The sequence below is a fragment of the Aricia agestis genome, chromosome 3 (genome assembly GCF_905147365.1).
Source record: "Aricia agestis chromosome 3, ilAriAges1.1, whole genome shotgun sequence".
Taxonomy (NCBI): domain Eukaryota; kingdom Metazoa; phylum Arthropoda; class Insecta; order Lepidoptera; family Lycaenidae; genus Aricia; species Aricia agestis.
In genome coordinates this window covers 23,463,600-23,487,274 of record NC_056408.1, presented here as the reverse complement: position 1 = coordinate 23,487,274, position 23,675 = coordinate 23,463,600, and the positions used below count along the sequence as shown (strand labels likewise).

Below are 23,675 nucleotides of genomic sequence, written 5' to 3'. Positions count from 1 at the left end.
ACCGGTGGGTAATTCCATCGGTTCAAACAAATGGGTGTAAACGCGGATTTGACGGTCTCTAGGTCGGGCACCGGTGCTCACAGAAGAATGAATTTTAACCACTTTCATCTTGTTTGAAGGCCAACTTATAAACATTGGATTACCGTGTGACAGTGTCGAGTGTTTTATAATATTTTAATTTATTTCCATCAGGTTCCATGGGTCCCGGCGGTCCAATGGGCGGCGGGATAGGTCCGGGAGGCGGGATGGGCCCGGGCGCCGGTGTGGGTCCGGGCGGCGGTGTGGGTCCGGGCGGCGGTGTAGGTCCGGGCGGCGGGATGGGCCCGGGCGGCGGTATGGGTCCGGGCGGCGGTGTGGGTCCGGGCGGTATGGGCGGACCGATGGGCGGCGGCCCCGGCGGCGGCGTGGGCGGTGCCTGGGGCGGCTGGGGCTGGCCGCCCCCGCTCGTGGCGCAGCCCCCGGGCCTCGCGGCGGCGGCTGCGGCCGTGCCCGACGCCAGTGAGTACACAACAATATTTCTGTGTATTTATTACTCTTAAAATAATATTAAGTATGACGTTATAAAGTTTGTGTTAATTCTGGAAAAGTAATTATATATGAAGCACCAATAGGAAATGGTATTACTGTACGTCGGTAGTTTACATTATTATCTCGGTCGCCAGGTGCGGCGTCGCAGGCGGGAGGCCCCGCGGCGGGCAGCGAGGCGCCGGAGGGGCTCGCTTCTATGGAAACGGTTCGTTACTTCTTTTGTACTAACGTTATGGTGATTTGGAGCTGCGACCTCCTATACATAAATAAACAAATACTTAAGCTTAAATAAAATTGTCGAAGAACTGACATGCAGTAGTTTCAACAAAGAATCAATCTTTGTTGTAGTTCTAAATGCAATAAAACGGCTATTACTATTCGCGTCATTTATGGCTATTGCTGTATGTGTAGCGTGTCCTCTCTTTCATACATACGACGACCTAGTGAGACAGGTAGGTGTTCGCACTTTGCAGGTGATCCCGGCGGAGCTGGCGGCGGCGGCGGCGGAGTGGAGCACGCACCGCGCGCCCGACGGCCGCCCCTACTACTACCACGCCGGCCGACAGGAGAGCGTCTGGGAGAAACCCAAGCCCATGAAGGATCTGGAAGGTGAGACGAACGACTAATATGTATACTCGCGATATGATGTCGGTGCTCGCGGGTAGAGTAATTACTAGTAACTGAACCCTTAATATTAAAAATCCTTGCACTGAAGATCCTCTATAAAATTACAAGTTAAATTTTGTTACAATTTAAAGCTGCTAAGTAATTAGTAAAAAGTAAACTAAATAGTAAGTTGTAACTAAATTATTTGTTATAGATTTGCAAGCTAAGATAGCTAAGGAGAAGGGTGAGAAACCCGACAAGGTGGAGAGAATGGATGCTGATGATAATAAAGCTGAAGGTAAAACAAAAAGTGGTTTAAAATATCATAGATTTTATTCCTTCATAAAGTAGATTAAAAAAGGTTAGATACGGTGCGATAAGGTTTTGAATCATTTTCTAATCTTTCCAACGTTTCTTCTGTCAGTCTAATGTTTTTTATGGGAAAAACCCACGGTCTTCAGAACCATTACTGAATCGGTTCTACTGAACTACTATTTATGTGCTGCTAAAACTCCCGTTTAAGAATATTTTTTGTTACTAAGTTGTGGACGTAGACGCTCACGCCGAGGCTGCAGCGGCGGCGGCGGCCGCCGAACGGGAGAGAAACGAGAAGGAGAGAATAGAGAGAGAGAAAGCGGAAAGAGAGAAGGCCGAACGTGAAAAAGCGGAGAAAGAAAAGGCCGATAAAGAGAAGGCGAAAGCGGATAAGAGTCGACCCGTCTGCAGCACGCACATATCGGGCACTCCATGGTCAGTATATTTTATCTATTCATTTTATAACTAGTAATGTATATTATGTCGAGCACAGCTCTACAATCCTTTTGGTGACTTTATTTCATCCATAAATATATTTCAACAACATGCTTAGCATAGTCACCATAGAAATGGTATCTTTCTACGGAAGGATAGACGAGTGACATGACATCCGTCATTACCCGTTTCTAATGTTGTCACGCTAAGCCTGCTGATATTTGATACCTGAAATAAAGACATTTTATTTATTTGTTTATTGCTATTCCCATATCGATGATGTGTTTTGGCAGGCGCGTGGTGTGGACGGGCGACGGGTGCGTGTTCTTCTACAACCCGACGGCGCGGCTGTCGGTGTGGGAGCGGCCCGCCGCGCTCGCTGGCGTCGCCGACGTCGAGCGCGCCATGGCGCAGCCGCCGCACGCCGTCCAGCAGGTACACGCACGCACGTACACGCACGCACGTACACGAACGCATGTGCACGCACTTACGGGATTGCTAAGCGACAAACAATACGGGTTCCGTAAGGGTCGCTCGGCTGGTGATCTCTTGGCATACCTGACTCACCGTTGGGCTCAGGCAATTGAGTCGATGGGAGAGGCATTGGCTGTTAGTTTGGACATTGCGAAGGCCTTTGATCGGGTTTAGCATAAAGCGCTGCTATTAAAGCTTCCATCATACGGGCTTCCCGAGAAATTATGTAAGTGGGTCACTAGTTTCATAGCAGACAGAAGCATAAAGGTCGTAGTTGACGGCGAATGCTCGGAAACTCAGTCTGTTAATGCTGGTGTCCCTCAGGGCTGTGTGCTATCGCCTACTCTATTGATACTGCATATCAATGACATGTTACAAACCAACGGCATTCATTGCTATGCGGATGATAGTACAGGTGATGCTGTATATACCGGCTCCCCTAATATTTCTCGGCAAAATGTCACTGAGAGTCGAAACGAACTTTTGTCTAAGGTGGAGAATTCATTGGAGAAGGTCTCTGAATGGGGTAGACGTAACTTAGTCCAATTCAACCCCGCCAAGACACAAGTCTGCGCGTTCACCACTAAAAAGTCACCAATGATCGTTTATCCTCGTTTCGAGGGCACATCTTTAACCATCTCCCCTAGCATTGAGATACTTGGCGTCAACATATCGAGCGAAGTCTAGTTCCGATATCATCTTGAGGGTAAGGCAAAATTAGCCTCGAAGAAGCTTGGCGTTCTTAACAGAGCGAGACAGTACTTCAGTCCGGACCAACGCCTACAACTCTACAAGGCGCAGGTTCGGCCTCATATGGAATATTGTTGTTATCTATGGGCAGGGGTGCCAAAATACCAACTGCTCCCTCTGGATCGTATCCAACGAAGGGCTGCTCGAATTGTTGACTGCCAGTGTTTCAAACAGCTTGGACCCCCTGGAATTACGCCGAGATGTAGCTTCACTCTGCATCCTCTAACGGTTGTATCACAGGGAGTGCTCTGAGGAATTGTTCGGAATCATACCAACTTTTCGCTATCGTCCCACGCGAAAAACATATCATCCTCATCACCTTGATGAGTGGCAGTCTTCCACAGTGCGTTTTTCGCGTAACTTTCTGCCGCGCACTGTAAAACTCTGGAATGAACTGTCACCAGCAGTATTTCCAGGCCGATTCGACCTGCAAACCTTCAAGAAAAGAGCGTATTCCCTCTTAAAAGGCTGGCAACGCACCTGCAGCTTTTCTGATGTTGCGAGTGTCCATGGGCGACGGTAGTTGCTTACCATCAGTTGACCCGTTTGCTAGTTTGCCCCCTTATTTAATTTAAAAAAAAAATACAAGCGTACACGCAATTACTTTTACGACGTAACGATGTGGTGCTATCAGATACGGAGTCTACGGATATTTTGAATGACTTATTCGCGATGTATTCTAATTACAAAATAATCCGTAACGGCCGCACTTGGAGACATGATTGAACTTCAATTGAATGAAGAGTTTGACCGGTATTGTATGGGGCTTTTGTCAAATTCTTAATTAATTCACAGTTAAGTACAGTACTCCCAGTACAGTAGTAAGTACAGATTAGTTTTGCAGGGAGGAATATAAAATGTCTTAGTTATTTTATTTCTAGAATATTTGTATGGTACGTTTAAGGTTATACGATCATGCAGACTGTTACATATGACCTTACCATGGATAATTTTATACAGAAAGCACAAGTCAAGTAATATTCTTCTATTCCGTAAGGTGACCATATCGTAATTGTAATCACGAAAACACCCGAATCTATGAAACGTAAGAGCCCCACTTGCATTTTGCATCTTGTTCAAAGGAAATAGAAGTATATATCATATAGCCGGTGGCTGTCCGCTGTCGCCGGTCCGTCAATAAGTGCTACAACTCACCGGGAAGCCATCGCGACGTGGCCAGTAACGTTACCATGGTAACGTCCAATCAACGTCTGGCGCCTCCACGTCGCTGCAAAGCGGTGTTTTTCTTAAAGTTAAGTTTAAAAACAGCGCTTGCAGCGACGTCTTCCGACGCTTGGGAAATACGACCTTTGCCGAAAAATTATGAAAATTTATATGCGCATTATCACTTTGGCAGCACTGTAATTAATATTCGTCTGGGTGCGGTCTTTATAGACATAATTTAAAATTATCATCTTGCTACCTTTATTTGCGCGCGAGTTTTTAGCTACTAAAATAAAATGTAATTCTGTAGCAGCGCAAGGAAGCGGCCGCCACGACTCCGACGAAGAGCGCGAACGGCGACCTGAAGCGGGCGGCCGACTCCGACAGCGACGACAGCGACGCCGAACCCGCCAAGAAGAACAAACCCGAAGAGAGTTAGTACCGCATTCTTATGTTCACAGATCTAGTTATTCTAGATCTAGTTATCCAAATTAAGCCGTGAGAGTAAAATATGAATACTATTTTTTTCAACTAGACGAGCAACACATAGTTAACATCGTCCGCGACGAAGAAGTAAATCGGTGGTAAAGTTGCCATTTTCATATTCTGTGATATCGCGCAGAGCCGGCGGCGGCGGCGCGGAAGGGCGGTGCCGGCAACGGCGGCGGGGGCGGGGCGCAGATCGACGCGGGCAAGGAGGCGGCGGAGGAGGCGGAGATGCGCGCGGCCCGCGAGCGCGCCGTCGTGCCCTTCGAGCAGCGCCTGCGGAGCTTCCTGCAGCTGCTGCACGAGTCCGACGTCTCCGCCTTCAGCCCCTGGGAGAAGGAGCTGCACAAGATCGTCTTCGACCGTCGCTACCTTCTACTCAACTCCACCGACCGCAAAAAGGTAACATTACACTGACTCGCCATCGTCCCGAGATAACTAGCTTATAAAGGGACATGAAAAAAAACTTTAAGACAAAATCTGTAAATCAAACACTGTCAATATACCTCTAAATGTTCGGAAAGGCTTATTTATTAGAATGTTTAGTGTATTGCCCAATTTTGAAATGTTTCATACTGAAATGAATTTGTCGTGCAGGTGTTCGACAAGTACGTGCGAGAGAGGGTCGAGGAGGAGCGCAAGGAGAAGAAGAACCGTCTCCAGCAGAAGAAGCAAGCCTTCAAACAGCTCATGGAGGAGGCGAAACTACACTCCAAGTGAGTAGTGACCGGAAAATGGGTACAACCAATATACGTCTTTACTGTGTGGCGGTACCCACAATTCGCCTAACATTCCTGCATCGCGCTATCGAAGTTTCGGAGAACGGCAAGATATATAAAACGTCTGAAATGACGTCAGTGGGCTTCGGCCTGACCGGGCATGCTATCTCGCTCGGTCGGAAGATCTTCCTTTTCGGCCGCCACTAACAACGTTAAAACTGCAATGTATAATAGTGATATTTATTTATTTGTTAAAACTGCTGAAACGATTTCGTTGAAATTGGGCATGTCGACTTTACTAGCATACTGACTACTATGTTTTTTCGTAGATCGTCGTTCTCCGAATTCTCGGCGAAGCACGGGCGGGACGAGCGGTTCAAGGCCATCGAGAAGGTCCGCGAGCGCGAGACCTACTTCAACGAGTACGTCGCCGACGTGCGCAAGCGCGATAAGGAGGAGAAGGAGAAGAAGAAGGAGCAGGTCAGTCACCCCGCCGCCGAGCAGCACACACACACACAAATATCACGATATTTGAACCTGAGCATACAAAGAGTCGCTTATAAATTGGCTACCGAAAATGTAATGTCCGTTGTTTTGGCCTATGTCCAGCAGTGGAGTAGAAATAAAAAGTAAAAGTAAAAAATCAACAAGTACCAAAGCGCTCTAAGACTTGTATGTAAATGTGAATTGTATGTAAATATTTTACAGTCGTGATGAGTATGAGTTTCAAAAGATACAACTACTATCCAATAAAAAGATACAAGCTATGCTCATGTGACTTCATATTGCCAGGTTCGAGCCCAGCTTGCAATAATTGTCATTGTCGAATAAATCTGTCGTAACAGAGAGAACCGATAATTATGATATTGGTATTTTACTCTACTAGTACTAATTTAAAATTTTAAAGTATAATATACAAATTGTTTAAACATAGTTTTAAAACTACATCAAACGCTAAGGAGGCCTATGAACCTACAAAAATATGTTTAAAATTACTGATTGACTTCTTTTAACAATGAATTCTTCTTTTTGAAAGTTGATTGAGAACTGTCGGGTTCGAATCCCGTTTCACTCTCTTAGACTGGCCTCAGACGGACCGCAAGTTGCAGTCGGGAGCGGGACCAACTGGTCTAAAGCGGTCGCGTTGAAGTCGTACACGACTGCAACACGACCGCATCATGCAGTCGTCCATACGCTTTACATTTGTTATTCGACCGCACTGCGAAACTCGACCGCAAAGCGGCCGTTCAGACTGCTCAAGAACTGCTCGAGCGATTCGTGTATTGCGGATATGAATTTAGTATGGAAACTGCAGATCGCCGAGCGGCAACCGCATCTTGCAGTCGATCTCTACTGCAAGATGCGGTCCGTCTATGGCCGGCCTTAAATAATATTTTTTGTGCAATGCGAATATATTTTAATTTTATAGATTTGTGATAGCTATGAATATTTCTTTTAATTGTTTTTATGTCATATTTAAATTTTAGTGCAGTTTCTTGTGTGTGTATAAGTGTGTTTTATAATGGTTATTGTTAAGAGTAACTGCATTGAAACTGTTTGGAAATAGGACGCACTGCTACCGTAAAAATAATTTGAGTATCCATTCCGTTGAGTTTTTCTAAATAACGAATTATCTGATGTCAGATACGCCGAGTAACATGGAGTGCGTGATATTTCTACTTTCAATTTAGTAATTTTCTTATTACAAATAATATAAAAATAAAAAGTGTCTTTGAACGAATTGAATGCAGATTAAAGTATATTTGCAATAAGAAAATGACGGTTCGAGACCGGCCATATTATACTGAATTAGCACGTTGTTTTGTTTTGACACCAAGATATGTAGCGCCTGCGCCGCCGCATGAGCCGCCGCCGCAGCCCGCGGCCGCGCCCCCCGCGGCCCCCGCGCGCCAAGCCCCGCCCCCTGCTGACAGTTTATATACACAGTTTATACCGCATTCACTTGTTACGTCGAAGGTGATTCTTTTATTTCAGAATAATGATCTTGTAATGAAACAACGAGTATTCGATTGTCAATTGTCGAGGTTGCCAGAGTCAACTCTCGGACGACCTCAGTGGAGCGTCTCTGTTAGGTTTTTGTAGATCGACCGTCGAGAGTGGTCGGGGGGCCCGGGCTCCCTCGACCGCTCTCGAGCCAGCGCGAATGTGCTAAGTATGTTTGTTTGCAAAGGCCCCCGCTCGAGTTATTACACTCGATATGAAATTGTCTCAGTGACTGAATTTTTAATGTTGAAAGCTTTGATGTAATACTGGAGATGATGACTCGTATAGTAGTATGCAGCTGAATAAGCCTCTCTAAATCGTATGTTACTTTTTAGAAAGAGAGGTAAAGTGCGCTCGAATGGCCAAGCGGTAGCCCGAGCGGTGCACGACCATACAAAAGGTTAGATATCACTTTGCAGAAATGACTAAAATTCTATATAAAAAGTAGCGCAGACTCTGAGCCCACTCAGTCTCGCCGTTGCATGCCCGATGGTGCTGGGTTCAGGCCGCCCCGCGGTCGAGATGACAATATGTAAATACAGATAATATATCCAAACATTGCTCACCGACTAATCTTTTTTTATTTCAGGTTTTCATTTTGTTTTTATACTAGGAAGGATCTCTTTACATTTTTAGAAAATACTATGCTCGTCTGCGTAGAGCATTTCATTTAAATTATTGGATATGGATATATATTGTCTCGGTTTCATAAAAATAATGTTTAAATATTACGGTGACATACTTTTGAGCTAACGAGATCTTTTCTGTATGTTATTATATTATATTAGAAAGATTCAGCTTTTAATGCATTTGAAATGAATTATATTATTGAGATAAAGAGAATCAAAAATTATTTTTTTATAAAGATAAATTGTTGTGAAAATTATTAAAATTATTTCTCAGAGTAATGATTTAATGAAGTATACAATTAATTTATTATTGTTGTACTCGCAGAAGGCAATGTAAAATCAATAGAAGTTAAGAAGAATCAGTGTCAAGGATTAGAAACTAATAAAATAAATGAAGTAATTATCGATCAATTTATTATAATATTATATTATCACTGATCCGTGAGGCTGATTCTCAGTACATGTTTAAGTATAAGCTGCCGTACTGAAATTGAAGGCACAGAATCAACGTCCACGGCTGTTCACATCGGATTACTAATCCTGATGCAAGCTAACAGATTTATTATTCATATCACCGCTTACAGTAAATTATAAATAATCGTCGCGAGAGTTTGTTCCGGCGTCATTGTTGAATGAGTTTTTGCTGAGTTCATGAATATTGTTTCTGGATGAGTTTACCTCTATTATTAATAATAATAATAATTAATAATAATAATAATAATAATAATCATTTATTCACTTGATGTGGTTTTACAAAGATGGTTTAATCATTGGTACGTACCTACACATCATACCATTACATTGGTGTGTGAATATTGTCACCGTAATAATTATATTTTTCGTTTAACTAAATGTCAAATACGCGTTACAAATTACATTTTTATTTCTTCTTATAATTAATCATTTTGAGTTTATTACATGATAGATAATTATTATTGTCAGCACTTACTTTAAATAATGTCAAAAAATAAATAAATCCAAATAGCAAATATAATTCATTGTCAATAACATAAAATAAAAAATGTAATTATTAAAATTCCTACTTAAAAATAAATAATCATATTATGTTAATATATTAAATTTAGATAAAAAATCCAATAAATTTATGTATAAAATGTTTAGTAAGTACTCAATATAGTTATTGTGAATTTAAAAAGTCTCTAACAGAGTAATAACATTTGTCTATCAAATATTCCTTTAAAAGTTTTTTGAATTGTCTAATTTGTAAAAGTTTTATTTGCTCCGGTATTTTATTGAATATTTGAATTGCCATGCAGAATATACTTCTGTGCATTAATTCGGTATTGGCCTTAATACTTCTTAATCTATTATTGTGTCTTCGATTCCGTGGAATAGAAGCAAAGTTCTCAAATAATTCAGGATTATTTTTAACAAAAACCGCGATTTCGTAAATATATAAGGATGGAACTGTAAGGATTTTAAATTTCTTAAACCATGGTAAGCAACTATCTATCGTTTTCAATTTGAACATGGATCTGATGCACCGCTTTTGAGCTTTAAATACTAAATCACGTTGTACGGAATTGCCCCAGTGTATAATTCCGTAACGTAGATGTGACTCGGCCAAACCGTGATACGCTGTAATCAAAGCATCTGTGTTTATAATTGATGAAAGTCGAGAGAGTGCGTACGCGGATTTACTAATTTTTTTACATAAATTATCTATTTGTGTTTTCCAATTAATTTTACTGTCAATAAATAAGCCTAAGAATTTTGTATTAGTCACTTCTTTAATGTCAATGTTATTATAATTTATTCTTAATGTTAAAGGTGATAATTTTTGGCAGAATTGTATTATATTAGTTTTATTTAAATTAATTTTTAAATTATTGTTAGTCATCCATTCTATAATTAATTTTAATGTCATATTTATATCATATTCATATTGGTTTCTATCATTACATTCTATTATAACAGTGCTATCATCCGCAAAAAGGGACATATTTTTCTTTATAGCAAATGGCAAATCATTAATGTAGATAATAAATAATAAAGGACCCAACACACTACCTTGCGGTACGCCATACCTAACTGATCGCTTCTTGGAAAATACCTTTTCTTCAGTCTTTGTATTTTTGTTTAAGTATTTAATTTCAGTAAATTGCGATCGGTTACATAAATAAGATTTAATTAATTTTAATACATTGCCTCTAATACCATACGCATTTAATTTCTTCAACAGTATCTCATGGTCCACATAATCGAAAGCTTGAGTCATGTCACAAAAAATTGCAGAAACAGGTATTTTTTTATCTACTTTACTTACTATGATGTTCAAAAAATCATATATTGCTCTATTAATTGTTTTATTTTTTCGAAAACCTTTTTGTTCCTTAGCAAATAAATGGTAGCTTTCGAAGTACGAGTATATATTTTTATATATGTATTTTTCCATAATCTTAGAAAAAACAGGTAAAAGAGCAATTGGCCGATAGCATTCTACGTTTTCACGGTTATCTCTTTTAAATAATGGTTTTATGATGGCCGTCTTTAGTTTGTCTGGATAAATACCTGTAGAGATACTTAAATTTAATATATGGCATAAGGGTTTAGCAATAATAGTTTTTACGGATTTAATTATTTTGGTTGATATGTCATCGTATCCCATACTATTTTTACATGGCAATTGTGAAATAATGTCTATAATGTCAGAGGGAATGCAAGGTGCCATAAACATTGATTCGCTGCGTCCTTTAATATTTGCACAAACGTTCTTACCATAATCAGATATTGGATTAATTTTATCGATGAAATAATTATTAAATGTATTGGCGATTTGATCTGGGTTAATTATTGTATTGGATTTATTAATTAATTTAGTAATATAATCAGAATGTTTAATTTTATGTTTATTTATTATTTTCCAAATAGTTTTATTTATATTTTTTGTTGCTTTTATTTTATAATTATTTTGAGATCGCTGTGTTAGTCTTACTATTTTTTTAAGTATTGCGCTATATCGGAGATATTTCGACTTATTTTGGCTGTTTGGGCTTAACCTATATTTCCAAAGGAGTTTTCGTTTATTTTTACTGCATTTCTTTATGCCTTTAGATACCCACTTTGGCTTGTTTATGGTCTTTACAGATGTTAACTTTATACTTTATACTTTATACTTATTACAAATACAAATGCCAAAGTTTGTATGTGAGCATGTTTGTTGCTTCAGACAAAAATGCCCCCAATATTATGAAATTTGGCAAAAAGTATATCTTTATATAAAATTCTGGTGTCACAATGTTAGTTACTCTTCCGATACGGCTTTACTGATTTTTACCAAATTTTATATGCATAATAAGTAGGTCTAAGAATCGGCTACTGGGTATTTTTATATTGATAAGTGCATTTGTTGAATAAATAATAGTAAATTATTACAACTCGAGACTGACGACCTCGACCATTGTTTGTGCGACGGGTTAGCGATGGACGTTGCCATGGTGCCATACTCATTTATTCACTTCAATAAAATAATTTGGGCGAAATACTTTATATGTCAAAACAACGTTTGCCGGAACAGCTAGTATAAATATTAAATTGTAATAATTCTAAATATTATGTACAAATGTATGGGCAATGAAGCAAAAATTGAACTTGGCAGATGCTTGTTGGACGTTGACTGCTCAAAAAATATTTTAAGAATTTAAAAATAAAAATATTCTTAAAAATGGCTAATAAAGTTTAACTGTAAAGTGCAAATATATAGTTAGGCCTTAAATTGGCTTCTTGTCCCGCAGTGGTGATGATCGATGATTTAATTTTGCAGGCCTTTTATAATAGTAATACAGCCATTCTCTAAAATTCTTACTTAATAATAACTCACTTGGAAATTAATTTATACAGGACATTTGCAAATAAAAAATGTTAAACAAATAATGATAGAATATTTCTTGTAGATTTAACTTCGCCTTGGTGGCATTTTTGGTGGTTTTGAGATCTAAAATCATATTTTTTACAAAAATCAATTTACTAGATTTTATCTATTTATATTTTATTTTAAGTACTTAAGTACAAATAAAAAATGGCAAATCGACTTATACGACTCATAAGTCATACGGTTACCGTCGCCCATGGACAGTGGAATGTTGACAATGTTTTATCAACGTACAGGAACGCGAAACGCTCTAAACCCAAAACTGCCAACCCGGCGACACACGGAGCTCTCTCGATGGTTGTGTGCCGCGAGTGCCTTTACTTTTCGTACGGTTACTAATGGTTTTACTTCCAGGGACTAATCAGGTTTTACCTCCACAGGGCTAATGTTTATTTTCAGCGTCTAATACAGTTTGTTGCAGGGATGTGGCGTGCGCGGGCGCCGTGCGGCCGCCGGGGCGGGCGGATGGTTGGCTTTGCGATTCGTTGTTGCGTTGAGGGGTTCGATCCTCCTTCGGGGTTCTTATTGTGTCGGTCCTGCAAAAAATCAGTTTTTGGGTATATTTTTCAAGGACTTTGGAACTTATTTTCCCATGTAATTTCACCTCTCATGAGCGTACTATATTCTCAACTTGGCTTTTCTTACTCTTTTCCTATCTCCTTTTCGCTGTCCTTTAAAGGATTTTGAATAAATGACGATTTTTTTTAATCTACACCACACGTGTGAACCCCTCAGTTTTGACTCTGGACTCTGGACGCGGCGTTCCCACCGGTAAAACCATCCCCCCTCCCCGGCCGGACCCACTCCGCCCTATTATCGAGCACCGGCACCGACCGTATAATGACGAGCGCGATCGATGTTTTAGGTGAAGACGGAGTTCATAGCTCTCCTCAAGGAGAAGTCGGTGGACCGGCGCGCGCGCTGGCTCGACGTCAAGAAGAAGGTGGACCTCGAGCCGCGGTACAAGGCCGTGGAGAGCAGCTCCCTGCGCGAGGACTACTTCCGCGAATACTGCAGACTCGCCAAGGAGGAGAGGAAGAGGGAGAAGGACGCCAAAGATAAAGATAAGGGTGAGCTCCTTGCGTTTATAGACTAGTACCGCTGCTTGCTAAGAGACGTATCGATACAAAGTTTAATATTATGTTAAACTAGCTGTTGCCCGCGACTTCGTCCGCGTGGACTTCAGTTAATAGTTGTTCCCGTACATCGATTAAGTCGTTTACGTGCAAATCAGAAAAGTATATTGTGTGGGAACTGCAGATTTTTCCGGGACAAGAAACAGTCCTTGTCCCAGACACAAATTAGTATCTCCAATGTCCATGCCAAATTTAATCAAAATAGATTAAATAGTTTAGGTGAGAATCATAAAAGTTTATTGTGCGGGAACCGTACATTTTCTGGGACATAATATATAGTATTCCTTGTCCTTTCCCGAGACTCAAAGTATCTCCATACCAAATTCCATCAAAATAGATTGAATAGTTTACGCGCAAATCATAAAAGTATATTGTGCAGTAACTGTACATTTTTCCGAGATAAATTAATGTATCCTATGTTCTTTTTCGGGACTCAAAGTATCTTTATAACAAATTTCAGCACAATGGGTCCAGCCTAGGTCCAGCCATTTACGCGTGATGTCGTGACCACGCGAAATATAACTTTCCGCGCAGCTTTGCCCGCGTAAATTAGATATTTCACAGACAAATTAGTGCACAAAAAATAGCCTATGATCCTTCACGTGGTCTACTTCTTAGGTATCTGGGCATTTTAAAAAAAATGTGTACCTCTGGTTTTTACCTCGTCCCTTGACTTCGCTACAGATTATTTGTAAAAAATTACATACTAACATTTTGTAATTTTAATGTAGGAGCAAAAACAAGTTTTCTTTTATTAAAATACATTCACGTTTGTATAAAATTTTATTTAGTATGAGATTTATAAGGGTTTTTAAGTACCGAAACCTATTAAATTCACCTGTCCCCTTCCCAGAAGTTGTAACAAAATCTTTAAAACTATTTTTTTTTTCTTAAAGTAAGTTACTTAAAAAACATATGCTAGATTCCTAAATACTTACCCCCTTACTCATAAACGCTGTATAAGCTTTGAATAGTTATACAGTGTTTTGTCTTCTTCAATCCAATTAAAAATGTCACTTGTGTGACAGGAACAAAACACTGTTTATCTATTCAAAGCTTATACAACGTTTATAAGTAAGGGGGAATATGTATCAATTGAATGTCTTGTTATTGAAAAATCTAACATAATTTAACTACAAATTAATTAAAATTATAATCATGAAAAAACAACCCGACCGGAATGTTCGGTTTAGTGACCGTTTTTTTTAGTTTTATAAACATAATACAAAAATATTTTCGGCCCTAAATGATAGCACTATATTTCATTGTACATCGAGAAACTTCAATTTGAATTTAGTAGTTAAAAATCTGCTACAAGACGCGGACGCAGGTTGGATGGTTCTTCAGGAACGGTTTATTTGTTCAGATAAATGACCATATTTTGTAAGCATTATTATACTTTCTCTAACTGTTTTTACTGTTGACACGTTGCAAAATTAGCTTAGTATTTAGTATAAAAAATGAAATTGTGATAGCATAAGGCTTAGTTCACATTTTAAATAAATTATTTTTTTATTCACAGATTTTATTAAGAAAATTGGAGATTTTTAAACTGGTACGATTGACGTACAAATATATTTTTTATTACTTATGTGTTAAGGTGACGCCGCGTTAAAGTAAAAAACCGTTTTGGATATGTTTTAGATTGTTAGTTTTCTATGAAAGGCCGGCCCGGCCTCTCACAGAAAACAAGCAATGGAACAACAAAAAATAGAAAGGGCGTAAGCGACAAAATAGTTTTGTCGCGTAATTTAAAAACCATAAATACATTTCATATAAGCTATGGGCAAATTAAAGTGTATGCTTGAACCAATCCATGTACATTTTTGGAAGCTTAAATCACTCTCCTCTGTTGGAAAAATAGGAACCCTTTTTTTACACAGGTCTATTTGATTGATTATTCTGTGTTATAAAAGTTGACCAATCGTGTTATGCTATGTGTAAATCAAAGACAAAGACATGATAAATACTGACAATGAACTTTAATTTCTTAGCTTTAGTCATTGATAAATCGATATCGCTACAGCCAAATTATCAAGGCGTCGCCTTTACTTAACAATAACAAATATTTAAAATTTAAGTACCTAAAAATTTTATTTTTTAAATAATTTTGATTTTATTTCCACTACTTTTCTATCAGTAAAGTTGAAAATCATTTTGTGTCATTGATATTTTTAGATTTGTAATAACTAGACATCGGATTATATGCATTTGCATACTTGCATATGCAAATGCATATTATAATGTCACTTTTTAGGCGATAGTGCATATTTTGGCAATTTTGCATATTTCGGTAGTTTAACTTCCATGGGCATTAAGATGGCAATCGGAAAATGTTGGTAGACAATTATTATTGGCGTATAATAAATAAATAAAAACTAAAAAGGCTTTATTTCAAGAAATTAAAAATTTTGATTCTATGAAATTATAAAAATTGGAGCTTTTATTAATTTCACTACCGGAAAAGTCTTAAAAAAATAATAAATTTTAATATTAAGTGACTTTTGATTGATTGATTAAATACTGACAATGAACTTTAATTTCTTAGCTTTAGTCATTGCTGAGAAAAATCGATATCGCTACCTATAGCTGAGAAAAATCGATATCGCTACCTACCGATATAGCCAAATTATCAAGGCGTCGCCTTTACTTAACAATAACAAATATTTAAAATTAAAGTACCTAAAAATTTTTTTTTTAAATAATTTTGATTTTATTTCCACTACTTTTCTATCAGTAAAGTTGAAAATCATTTTGTGTCGTTGATATTTGCAGATTTATAATAACTAGACATCAGATTATATGCATTTGCATACTTGCATATAATGTCACTTTTTAGGCGATAGTGCATATTTTGGCAATTTTTCGTTGATAGTGCATATTTCGGTAGTTTAACTTCCATGGGCATTAAGATTGCAATCGAAAAATGTTGGTAGAAAATTATTATTGGCGTATAATAAATAAATAAAAAGTCTTTATTTCAAGAAATTAAAAATCCTGGATTTTATGAAATTATAAAAATTGGCGCTTTTATGTCACTATCGGAAAAGTCTTTTTTTTTTTATGATATAAGGGGGCAAACGAGCTAACGGGTCACCTGATGGAAAGCAACTTCCGTCGCCCATGGACACTCGCAGCATCAGAGAGCTGCAGGTGCGTTGCCGGCCTTTTAATAGGGAATAGGGTAATAGGGGAGGGTAGGGAAGGGAATACGGTAGGGATTGGGCCTCCCGTAAACTCACTCACTCGGCGAAACACAGCGCAAGCGCTGATTCACGCCGGTTTTCTGTGAGGACGTGGTATTTCTCCGGTCGAGCCGGCCGAAGCATGGCTCTCCCACGTACAAAAAAATAATAAATTTTAATATTAAGTGACTTTTGATTGTGCATATTTTGTGCATATTTCGAATATTTTTCGTGCATATTTGCATGGATACTTCGGCACTTTGATCGTGCATATAATCCGATGCCATTAATAACTTAGGAATTCGTAGACAAGTGAACACATCTTTATGATTATGAGATGTTCGTCCCTCTAATTAATGAAGTTAAATCTATGAAATCAAAGAATTTTTTACTTTTATAAGTAATGCAACAATAAAAATGTTTAAATAAAAGGTTTTTGTGTTATAAAAACTTCTTTAAATATGTTAAATATTACTTACTTATGTAAAAAAATGAAAAATAACCTAGTGGGTAGGTCACATAGTCACACTATGGATTAAAAATAATTGCTACTCTTGTTGATCCTTGAAATTATCTATGTTTTATTAAATTATATTTTACATTTAGTCGCACAACGGAATCTGTTTCGTCGAAAATTCGATTTTGTTTCAATAATATCAGAATAATATAACGTTTTCAGCGTTCTTTTTAACTTATTCCATTAGTTCAATATTTTTCCTTGTATATGACATTCAAATAAAGGTAAATAAATGACCTTAAAAAATATAGACATGTTTTTGCAAGGGTACACGTTTTTTTGAAAATGCCCATCTGTGCCAAATAACCTACAAATAACAGAAAAATTGCTCCAGTAGTTTGTGAGATAAGCCCTTTCAAATAATTTCCCCCGCTTTTTCCACATTTTCTTCTATTTCTTCGCTCCTCTATGTCTTCGCTCCTATTAGTAATAGCGTGATAAAATATAGCCTATAGCCTTCCTCGATAAATGGGTTATCTAACACTGAAATAATATTTCAAATCGGACCAGTAGTTCCTGAGATTAGCGCGTTCAAACAAACAAACAAAGAAACTAACAAACTCTTCCGCTTTATAATATTAGTATAGATTGCAATCATGGATGTTATTTTTGATGCAGAAGTATAGTAATCAAAATCTATTCTGTTAAAAATATTTACAAATATAATATTAAGTAACTTAAATAGAAGTACGTTCATTGAACGATAACACGCGTTGATCACAATTTTCAGAACGAGACCGTAGCAGCAGTAAGAAAGATAAAAAGGAGAAGGACCGAGACAAGGAGAAGGAGAAAGACAAGGACAAGGAGAAGGATAAAGACAAAGACAAGGACAAAGAAAAGGACGGAAAGAAAGACAAGAAGAAAGAAAAGAGTGGTGACGTGAGTTGGCTCAAATTACATTTTAGGGCATTAAACTAAAATCTAAAGTAAATATAATATGAATTCTTGGCAGCTATTTTAATGTAAATATTTCTGTACATAGAATATGCATATTCTATATTATATAGGCAAGCTATTTTATAAACTTTAGAAGATTATTTGGTTATTTGGATAATTGTTCCAAGTGTATAATATGCGTACAAAAGGCAGATTCGTCAGTTTTTTAAGGCGGCAACTGCTTTTAACTAACCGCTCGACTCCCGTCCTCCAGACTGGCAAAAATGTTTTTACCTGTTGCGTTCGTCGGTACCAAAAGTTTTAATAAATAAAGTTTTGTGTAAAAAATTAAAGACAACAAGTGTCATTGGCATATTAAGTGCATCTGCTCCGGACGCTAGCGTGTACGACGTAAGTGGTGCGGGCGCGGTGCGTACAAACCGTAGTAGTGACGTCACAGCGAGCTCGCGGCCGGATGTCCGTAGGCTGTCAGGGTCTCACTGTCATATCCTGCGGGGGTCGGTGCGGGTGCCCCCGCGGGCGGTGCGGGGCGGGGGGAGCGCGGGGGGAGCAGGTAACGCAGTGATTGTGAGTTGCAGCGCGGCGCGGAGCGGCCACAGGTAACCCGTAACGGAGCCGCATCGGACACTCGACCCGCAGAATATGACAGGCGTAGGCGGGGCCGGCCCCCGACATTTCTCACCTTAACGTACTCCGATATATACTGCGTGCTACTCGTGACTCGTGAGCGATCAGACTCACGCGAACAATTTTTTTATATAATATTGTGCTGTGAAACGTTAGCCCATTATTTTGAATCAGGGGCCCGTCAAACATAGACATAATTTAGTAAATTGGGTGCAAACTACACAGATGGTTTATAACGGTCGTTCAAGTTGGTCGCAGTTGATTTCATAATTATTCAGAGTCCATTAGGACCTGCAGGTTTTGACAGTTACTATCGTCAATTCTAAAAATAAGACTTCAAAAAATTAGCTTGGCTTTTTCTATTTTCGAGCACTAATTTCGAGGTTAAGAAGTCCTTGTTCTACTAACAATATTTTATATTTAAAGATTTATTACATTCTTTCAAATTGTGTTTGCCCTATCTCCCTTTCTTTAAATCTCTCTTTCGCTTTGACTCACCTAAGGAAACAAAGCTTTATTTTCTATATTCTGCTTTAAGTTTTACTAGCATTATTGCATCTGCGATTGTATTTTAATTTTTAAATAAGGTGAGAAATGGTACTGAACTACGAAATGATACGACGAATAAAAATGACGATATGATACCGATAGTGTCCGATGCAGGTTCGCTTATAATGAAATATTTTCAAACCGTAACCTTCGAACTAGCCCTGAGCGCCTCTTTCATCCCGCAGAAGCAGTCGGACCAGTCCACGGAGGAGGAAAAGCAGCCGACGCCGCCGCCGGACCAGTGGGCCGAGATCCTCGGCATCCCCGGCGAGGGCGAGGCCAAGGCCAAGGCGGCGGCGGCGGCGGCTGCAGCTGCTGCTGCTGCTGCTGCTGCGGCGGCGTCGTCATCGGCGGAAGCGGCGGCGTCGTCATCGGCGGAAGCGGCGGCGTCTTCATCGGCGGAAGCGGCGGCGTCGTCATCGGCGGCGTCGTCATCGGCGGCAGCGACGGCGGCGGCCCCCGAGGCGGCGGCCGAGGAGACGGCGGAGGAGCAGGCGCCGGCCGCGGCCGACGCGCAGGACAAGTCCCCCGAGAGCGAGCCCAAGTCCAAGTCTCCGACGCCCGAGAAGGACCCCGTGTCGCCCAAGCTGCTCCGCTCCTCCAGGAGGGAGCTCCCCGCGCCCGACAAGAAGTCGCCCATCAAGTCCCCGCCCAAAAAGCGGCGGCAGGACTTCAAGTCGCCGGAGCCCGAGGTCGAGAAGAAGGGCCGCAAGAAGGCGGAGAAGACCGACAAGCGGAAACGGAAGAAGTCCGAGAAGGAATAGTGTTTACTGTACGTGTTTTACAAACGATGATTTTTGCAGCAGCGCAAACGAATTTGCGCTCAGAACTATTGAAACACTGACGACCCATCTGTGGGTAGTTGGGTTCGCCCGAGACTCCGCAGGAGCACTGCCTCCACTCGTTTTTCTTCTACGAGTAAAGAACTCGGCTCGTATGTCGAGTCTTTATATCCTCCGAGTTGTAATGACAGACATAAGAATTTTAAAAACTTTGAGACAATTGAACCGAGCCAACTACCCATACCAGTTTTAGTGTTAATATTAGAGATTCAAATCACATCACATCTTATAAATGCCAGTATTGTATTTAGTGCATTTTGTAATGTAAAATTACAACAAAATTACTTCTTTATTTATACATATCTTATTAGTTATGGGTATATTCGTTACATGTTCTCGGATATAAACACGGCTGTGTCACGACACACGACGTACACATATACGTACCCTGACTGGACACGAGGGTGTAGAGACGTCGCTCGGTACTGATAGAGTCCATAGTCCTAACAATTTCAACATACAATGATTAGTACCTGGATGACCGAGCTTTGCTCGGTATAGCAAACACTCATTGACTTCGTGTTACTTAATAACGCCATCTGCTGGTCGTTAAAACAATTAGTTGTTTACAAAATAGTATTATTATTCGCCAATAGATGTCAGGAAGAGTCATATTTTTCAGTTTATCAATTATCGCTAAAACACGAATAAAAAGACATTTTCTGAAAATGATTCCTAGCTAAAAAACGCATTTACTCTACGACAACTACGAATAAAATTTAGCAAAAAAAGTATGCTTTACTTTTTTAAGTATAAGGACCGTGATGCTATAGTACGGAGCAGCGCCCTACGGTCTCTCGCACACAAATTTGAGTATTGTAAATAAATTGTGTACATATTCGGTATCATTAAGTTATACCGTAAGTTGTGTATTTTAAATAGCATAATGTTACAACATTAGCTGCCAAGTCCGCCAGCGCCCGTAAAAGTTGACTGTAATGAAGTATCCATCTCCTTTTCGTATTATATAATATGGAGAGGGCACGATATTATTGAATACCATATACTTTAACAGGCTCTGGTGTATTGGGTGTTAAGGTAAGTATAGCAACATTGGACATAAGGTATTCGCTGACAGAATTAGTTTTGTTCTTAAAATATAATTTTATTGGTAACAGCTCAATTTTAATTTTTATATATACTCGACTTAAATATACATATTTTACAAAATGTCATTATATTATAAAATGAAATTAATATCTACGTTTTTAGAAACGGTCTACTGTGTTATGAATTTGTTGAATCTCTGAGGACGATTTTGTCAGCAAAGTGTTAGGTGGAAACAAATCATGTAATATTATGTTCACGGACGTTCCTTATGCGAGAGATGTTTGAGATTAGTTGTAAGTAGTTGTACGCCGCGGTACAACATGTAAAGTACTCGATTGAAGAGTTTCAGTCCTACTAGTTTAAAAGGCCTGACGGCACTAATGGCTCATTTTCATTGGTCGATAGGGCCCGCATTCGGGGAACCGTTTTCATTAGTCGATAGGGCCCGCATGCGGGGTGCGGGAGATTTCTGGAACGCGTGCCACAGGGCCCGCATTCGGGGAACCGTTTTCATTAGTCGATAGGGCCCGCATGCGGGGTGCGGGAGATTTCTGGAACGCGTGCCACAGGGCCCGCATTCGGGGAACCGTTTTCATTAGTCGATAGGGCCCGCATGCGGGGTGCGGGAGATTTCTGGAACGCGTGCCACAGGGCCCGCATTCGGGGAACCGTTTTCATTAGTCGATAAGGCCCGCAGGGCTGGGGAGAACCTCTGTGTTCGTCGCCAGTTACAGACGTTCTTGCCATGGAACAACAACCTGATTTCAAGGTACTAGACATAAAATCATTTGTTACAGTATGTGTCTAAGTACACTAGGCTAAATTCCGCCGCGTTTACGCCGCGTACCAAACCCATAAAAAATACGGACGTAACGCGACAGACGACACACTATGCCGAAATTCCGTCGCCAGCCAAATTTCCGTCGAGCCGAGTCGAGCGTATTGTTCGGCAGCGATTCGGCGGTAATGTTTTGTATAGCAACACACTTAGATACGCGACGGAATTATCAAAACCAAACATAGCAAATCAAACCTTAACTCCAAATCGTTAACGCACACATTACATCTGAGAATTTTAAATACTCACTTACGCGCGCGTTCCGCAACGAAACTTACGCCGCGAAATTTTGGCTCTTCGCGTTGTATGGCCAGTAGTATGGCGGCCATTACGAACTGTCGGAAACGTGGCAACTCGCGTCCCGCAGGCTGTATATCGACCGATGAATTTCATTGGTCGATATCACGGTCGGTATAAAGCATGCGGGCAATCCCCGCAGGCGGTGTAACGAACGCGTATCGACTTGTAACTTTCATTGGTCGTTATCTCGGCTGCGGGGACTGCCCGCATGCTGTATAACGAACGAGTTAACGAGCAATGAAAATGAGCCATAAAGCGAAACGACGCGACGCGACACAATTCACGTTCAGAACTGACGTTTGTTAAACGTCAGTTCTATGAAACGTGAATTGTGTCGTTTCGCGTCGCTGCCGCGTAGTATCGCGTAGTGCGGACTCACTTTTATACGGCGCTTCTATACTATTACAGACTCATGAGGATGTCTTGGCACGTGGCCAACATTTTATGTAACTCCGCCAAAATGTCACATCGGAGATGTGTGCCACGATAAGGTTGCGTTTCCACCAGAGATGTGTTGCGAGGAATGTGTCTTTGAGAATCAATAGAATCGCTTCATTGACGTGAGCTCGCTCAGCGCAACGATTCTATTGGATCTTAAAACACATTCCTCGCAACACATCTCTGGTGGAAACGCAGCCTTATTAGTAATAAACTTTATATTAAATGCCTTTAATCGTTCCGAATCTACTGACTAGTTAAGAAATACATGAAGTATCGCTTTTAAATTTATTTTTACAAAATATAATAAGTACATACCTATAAATACAGATCATAACAATAAAACTGTTACTGTAAATTAATTAATTGGTGTAAATAGTTAGAAATTATGTTTAAGAGTATTCATTCATATACATAATACAACCGTAACCGTTGACAGACAATATAGGTAATAGACATATTCTATTTCAGTAGCAGTCCTCCACAGACCAAACCTCAAGGTCCGTACAGATTTAATGTAAAGTCACAAAACTTTACATTAAATCTGTACGGTTACTAGCCTCGTGGTTTGGACCACAATGAAGTATTTACACTGCGGATAGCTTATACAAGCGAGCAGTCTTTGACAAGTTTGTATTCACTTGACAGAGCTAGTTTTGTAACGAATAGTGTTATCTGTGTAAATTTTTTTGTTTTACTGAGGAAAATGTACCGACCCTTAAACGTTCCTTCATCCGGGAACGTAGGGGTTCGAGGCCCCAGCTGAAAGCTACAATGTATAAAGACTTTAAAGTAACAGGGTACTGAGTCAATTGCATTCGATAATTTTGAAAGCTAAATATAGATGTCAAAAATGTGTGGGATTCCGTTCATTTTCTATTTTTACTTCGTTGTCGAAATTATTGATTGCAATTTGTTCAGGTACCCGAGACGCTTAGAAAGGGACGACGTAACAATACCACTTAGGTCCCAGCAGTCAGCACTCAGCACTAGCAGTAACGACGCGATGTAGGAAAAGTGTGAACAATAAGTTGTCCCTTTCTGAGGACCCTGAGTACTTTTATGTTATTTAAGTGTAAATAAAAATCTTAATTTTTATCATTTATTTGTGAATGCGATTTTAGAATTATAATATGTTTTAATACCATTGCTGTTTTCTTTATACACCTCCGAGGTTTGTCCTTTTGTTAAATTATACAAGAAATCTAATATACTTACGAGATACCTAGACCGAATGAATGTCAGTACATCGAGGTACATCGTTGTACGTCATATTGATCACTAAAAATAA

At 39.6% G+C, this 23,675-nt stretch overlaps 1 protein-coding gene across 1 annotated transcript in view; it reads left to right on the top strand.

Moving 5' to 3' along the window:
• Window positions 1-23,675, top strand: part of LOC121725763 (transcription elongation regulator 1-like) — a 45,606-nt gene that overhangs the window by 14,599 nt on the left and 7,332 nt on the right. Inside the window, exons 6-18 of the mRNA XM_042112863.1 lie at window positions 193-498; window positions 663-733; window positions 1,002-1,137; window positions 1,349-1,432; window positions 1,677-1,884; window positions 2,178-2,319; window positions 4,583-4,706; window positions 4,895-5,160; window positions 5,356-5,474; window positions 5,807-5,957; window positions 12,868-13,072; window positions 17,571-17,714; window positions 22,872-22,888. Coding sequence (XP_041968797.1) covers window positions 193-498; window positions 663-733; window positions 1,002-1,137; window positions 1,349-1,432; window positions 1,677-1,884; window positions 2,178-2,319; window positions 4,583-4,706; window positions 4,895-5,160; window positions 5,356-5,474; window positions 5,807-5,957; window positions 12,868-13,072; window positions 17,571-17,714; window positions 22,872-22,888 — 1,973 coding nt within the window. The remainder of the gene's footprint in view (window positions 1-192; window positions 499-662; window positions 734-1,001; window positions 1,138-1,348; window positions 1,433-1,676; window positions 1,885-2,177; window positions 2,320-4,582; window positions 4,707-4,894; window positions 5,161-5,355; window positions 5,475-5,806; window positions 5,958-12,867; window positions 13,073-17,570; window positions 17,715-22,871; window positions 22,889-23,675) is intronic.